The sequence below is a fragment of the Pteropus vampyrus genome, unplaced genomic scaffold (genome assembly GCF_000151845.1).
Source record: "Pteropus vampyrus isolate Shadow unplaced genomic scaffold, Pvam_2.0 Scaffold75, whole genome shotgun sequence".
In the NCBI taxonomy this organism is placed as follows: Eukaryota; Metazoa; Chordata; class Mammalia; order Chiroptera; family Pteropodidae; genus Pteropus; species Pteropus vampyrus.
In genome coordinates, this window is record NW_011888856.1 from 4,276,841 (window position 1) to 4,282,223 (window position 5,383).

Sequence of the window (5,383 nt, forward strand, 5' to 3'; positions counted from 1 at the left end):
GTTTTCAGAGGGAGGAAATCCAGTCTGCTAACATTAAACATGCCACGTTTTGGTCAGCGGCCTAATCAGTGTGAGGAAGTTTCCCCCGTTCTTAGGTCGCTGAGAATTTTATGTTGGATTTTATGAAATGCTTTTTCTATATCTAGGACCTATTTTCTGTATCTTTTAAAATGGTTTTTCTCCTTACATTTTCTCCTTTGTTTTGCTAAATATTGAATCACAGTGACTGATTTTTCAAACATTAAACCATTTTTGGGATAAATATACATTGGCTGCAGAGTACTCTCCTTTTTATAAATTGCTCAGTTATATTTGTTAATGTGTTTTGCCGGGAGATTTTTCCACCTCTGTTCATTTAATGATTTATAATTTTTATTTCCTGTACTGTCCTTGTCGGGTTTTGCTGTCAGGGTGACAGTGGCCTCACGACTTAGTCTGAATAACCTACTTTGTCATTACAAGCACCAGGACCTGAGCATTAATTTTGTCTATGATCAATAAACAGAAATCATGATTCACACGTAGTCACACTTCCAACACCCCTAAATACCTAAAAAAATAAAACTATTGGCAAATAAATTTGAAGACATCACTTTGGCTTCAGAGCCCTAAATTCCTCTATATTAGCAAGCTATGTGAGGTTGCTAGAGAAAAAAGATGAGTTTGAATCTCCAGATCCACCACCTGATTTTTAGCTCTACATGAAGCACATGATGCTAATGTTACGAATCTTGTTTGGTGGATAGAAGTGTGAATTAGGAGCGAGCGAGTGAAAAAACACAAGACAGTGCTAGAGTAAACGCTCATAAAAGATGGCTTCTACTGCCATTAAGTGCTTCTACTATATTAAAAATATATATCAAAATGAGATTTAAGAAGCTTTACCCTAAAGCTTTCTATGCTTTATTACAATTTAATAACTAAAGAGCTCCTGAAACTAATCATTTTTCTTTGTGGGAGGGGTAGGGAAAGATGCATGATTTGAAAGCGGTATCATACGCTGATGATGATGAGGTGACTCGAAGGGCTTACAGAGTAAGGTGCGGTCTTCCTCCTCAAAGTGAACCTGCTACAGAGACCGTGTTTGACCCTATTCGCTTGTTTGGTGGACAAGAAAGGCTCTGAGGAGGGGATGCGAGGAAGGAAGTTCTGAGCTCTCAGACACAATTATCACGCGATACACTCGAAGGACAGATAATTGAGCACTTTCTCAGACTCAAAGTAAATAATTTTCATCCCATACTTCAATCTTGATTTTTTTTTTTAAACGTGGATCTTTTTCTTACTGAGCCATTGAAGAAAATCAAAGGCATTCGAATTGAACCTCACATAGGCCACAAAAAAGAAGGTTTCTTTTTAATGAAATACATAAAATTATGCCTAACCCAGCTCTGGGAGACGGGTAGCAATCCTGACGTGCTCTTTTGTGGCTACAAACATAGAATACCCTTTGTGCCACAAAGCAGAAAGAAAAGAAAAAGAAAATTTAAAGAACCCGTTTTAAGAACATCAAATAGCAAAAAAAAAAATCACATACTCAAAATATCTATATGCACATTTATACGATCAGTCAAAGGACAGGGTTTAATTATGCAGAGAGGAAGGAAGTGCTACATTATCTGTATCGGTTGATCACAATTCTTACCAAGGCTTCATGATCTTCTGCAATTTCTGGTATCGCCTGCAAAAATTAAGAACAATCATGTGAGAAGCATGTTTGAAAATGAGGATTTTTATACAAATCACATACTGTGAAGAAAGCCCTGGATTAAATATAGGGAAGATTTAACTACCGTGAAGTAGGGAAACTTTATTCATTTCAAAGCATTACTCAAAGTAATAAATTGTTGTTCTTTAATGATAAGAAACAATCAAAAGATCAGAATTAAATAACTAAGCAAACTACTGTACTTATGGGTAAAGGCAACAAGAACACTGCATTTGACTCAGAATGGGTCTATGTTCGACGTGGAAAAATTCATAGATCTAAGAATGGGGTATATTTTCACTGACAAGAGTGGAGCCAAAAAGTACCAGTTGTTCTTAAGTATATACTCAGTGAAGACGCAGTTAATTATCTTTCTTGGGTAATTTTACTTTCCCTTTTCTTGAGAGAAAAAAAAAAAATTTGAAGGAAGACAGCATGAGACACTGCAATAGCCTCCGGCATCGAGTATGTTCTTCTGTCTGTATTGAATACCCTACCATTATTTGTCCCACCAGCTAAGACCTAAGTTCTCACCTGATTCTAGGATCCCCTGAGAAGCCTCCCTACTCTCTGATTTCCCTTCCTTGACTGGACTGAGGGTGGCACCCACGTCTTTAGGTACTTCAGTTGTATGACTCAAGACATCTCACTGTCCTTCCAGCTCCTTGAATGCAGGGGCTCTGCACTGTGACTCAACACTATAATATCCAGCACATGCAGAGTAGGTATCAATAATTGGTCGATGAATAATCACGTTTTCAACCACATAAAATGCAACCACTTCAGAAATCTAACTGACCACGAGAAGATCAGATCTAGTCTTTGGTAAAACTGGATGGTCAAAAATGTGTATGAAGAGAACTTCCTCTTCCTCCTCCCCTCCCCCTCTTTTGCTCGCCTTTCTTAAAAACGAACGAACAAACAAAAACCAACAAAACAAAACAAAACAAAAAAACATTACTAGCTACCCTCCATCTTCCTCCAAAAAGCCAGTGGGCAGGTTAAAGGAGGGGTGGCCTTGGGAGGCAGGCTGGGGCAGAGGTGAAACCCTTTACGAAGGGCCAAACGCTACCTTCCACTGGAAGGATCTGGGGCTTCTTGGAGAAATGGCTCCTCCCAGGGCTGGGGCAAGGAAAGATTAAGTAAGTCTCGAAAATCTCATTGAGCCTGAAAGTTAAGAAATGCTCAAAGAATAATGGAAGACAGGTCAGAAGAACACAGAGGACGTTCCACTGCCAAATCTGGGACAAATTGAGCATCAAAACAAATCAAAATAGTAATATACTGTAGCCCACTGGAAAACAACGGGAATGAACAGGTCTATGCTGTTTTAAAGTGTGGAAGGCTGGTACTGTTGAAGAAACAATCTCTGGAAGAAAAACATACAAACCTCATTTCTACTATCTTCCATTTTCCATGGTGTAACTATTCCAAGATTATTCATTAACTAATTACTGAGTGTGGGGGTGGGGAGGTGGGGAGCATCTAAAAGGTGCTATCTTAAGGGGTCAAAGTGAACACCAAGAGTAAGACATACTGTGTCATCAATAGGACAATGGAAAAAAAACACAAGCATCTGTGATACCTCAGCCAAAGACATACAATATGGGTCTAAAAGGATAAAACATTGGATAAAACTGTAGAAAAAAATTTGTGTTTCAATGGAAAATCATGCAGTGTTTATCTGGCACACTCTTCTGGGTTATCAGGTCCAGCCCTATTGCCTAACTGATAGATATGTATATTTCATCTTGTCTGTTGGTAATTTAATTGACTTCCTCCTTGAGGTGAAAAACAGGTTTGTCTCCATTTACAATTCATTTCAACATTCCTTTGCTCCAAATAAATTTGTGCCCTTTGAATTTTCCTTTGAAATTTTTATAACATTTTGCCTGGTTCTCTCCAACCACATGCATAGAATGAATTCTTTTAACATATGTTCACTTTTAGATCTGTATGAAAGTCATGCTTTTATCATTCCCTGAAAATTACCTTTAATGAATTACCTCTTAATAAACCCAAATTGGAGGACAGTCTATGAAATGGCTGACCTATATTCTTAAAAAGTGCCAGAGTCACGACAGAAAAGGAACAAGTAAGGGATAGTGACAGAAAGAGATTAGGGGAAAGACAGGACTGTTGGGTGCAAGGTGCTACCCTGAGTTAGACCTTTGTATGAAAGGACACCACTGGAACACCAGGTGAAACTTAATCTTGCAACTTTTCTAGGACGTGAGTAACTGTTAAGTTAATTAAACCAGGAGCTCAGGTCACTGAGGAGGCTCTAACATCTTGGTGGCCCGTGCAAGCAAATCCGAATCTAAGCCTGGAAATGCCTCGAGCTTTCCACCAATCACAAACAGCCAACTCAGCTTCAACTACAGCCAATCACATCACGCCCTTGTCCTGCTCCGCCCCTTGGCTCCTGTGGGCGGAGACTGCCTCACAGCTTCTTGTGTGGCATTAGCCGATTTTATCTGATTTTTGCTCAAATAACTTCTTAAAATGTTTATTATGCCTCAGTTTATCTTTTAACAGAACTGTTTCAAAATAAACATATGTAGTGAGTGTGTGTGTGTGTGTGTAAGTAACATATGAAACACTCACTGCAATTTTTTGAAATCGCCTCTGGCCTGGGGCCTGGGCACCCTTAGGTATTTATGTGTCCCCGTCCTGTGGCAGACGCTGGCCTTGGAAAGTCCTCCCTGACCAGAGTGCAGAGATCATAAAGTCAGTGCCAAGTCACGAGTCACAGTGTTTCTTACTTCTCAACGTCCTCACTGTAGATGGAGCATAAGCGGAAGAGGAACTTTGTGCTGTGATGTCTGTTTTCCTCACTGCGGGTTTTCCCTCTGCGCCTCTCAAAATACCCATCTTTTAAAGAAGCCTGACCAGAAGGACAAATGACTCTGGAAAGGCTGGTGTTTCAAAGTGGCCAGAAGCCTCTCATTTCAGCCGAAGGCATGGCATCCTTTTCCCTAGCAGAAGATAATCTCCTTAATCAGGGCGAGTGCCCCCTTCTCGTTTCCATTCCCGGAGTGACAGACAGAGACACAGAGACAAAGCAAAAAGGGCAGGGTGGAAGCAGATCCAGTTTAAGGAATTTTCTGCCCCACGATTCCTGACAAAGCCCAAGAAGGTTGGCCCCTTTGGCGATTATGATGCAAATTTCTGGCAGAGCCCAGAAGTGCTGCTGGGTTTAGGGACTCCCTGAGCTCTGCAGTGCACACTTCAGGAAAGCAGGCAAGGAACTGGGAAGACCTGGCAGCCTTCTCAGCCCAGGCCCACAGACCACACAGAGTAGTTTCTTTTTGGTGTGGTCTGGGGAGCTGTTCGCTCCTCCGAGGTGAGCTGTAGGATGTGCACCGTGTCACCTGCACTTAGTGGCACTAAGGTAAGTCCCTGATCCATCTGGCCTGGCCTGGGCCATCCCAGGCTTATAAAAGACACCAGATTCTTAGAAGCAAGAGCTTGAGTTAGAGTTGATTAATCTGTGTCCTTGGAGATTAACAAAGTTACTTTCAAAAAGGCAACTCATCTTTTGCATGAAGACGAAATTTCAAAAAATGTCACACATAATCCTAAACTGTCATCTGTAATTTTGTATCTCTCCCACACACCTTCCCCCATTGTGCCTAACCCAGCATCAGGAATACCCAGCATCCAAATAATAGG

At 40.8% G+C, this 5,383-nt stretch overlaps 1 protein-coding gene across 1 annotated transcript in view; it reads right to left on the bottom strand.

Annotated features, from left to right (window-relative positions):
• ELMO1 (engulfment and cell motility 1) overlaps nucleotides 1-5,383 on the bottom strand; it is a 495,575-nt gene that overhangs the window by 321,756 nt on the left and 168,436 nt on the right. The window contains exon 7 of the mRNA XM_011362520.2: nucleotides 1,646-1,681. Within this exon, the coding sequence (XP_011360822.1) occupies nucleotides 1,646-1,681 (36 nt within the window). The remainder of the gene's footprint in view (nucleotides 1-1,645; nucleotides 1,682-5,383) is intronic.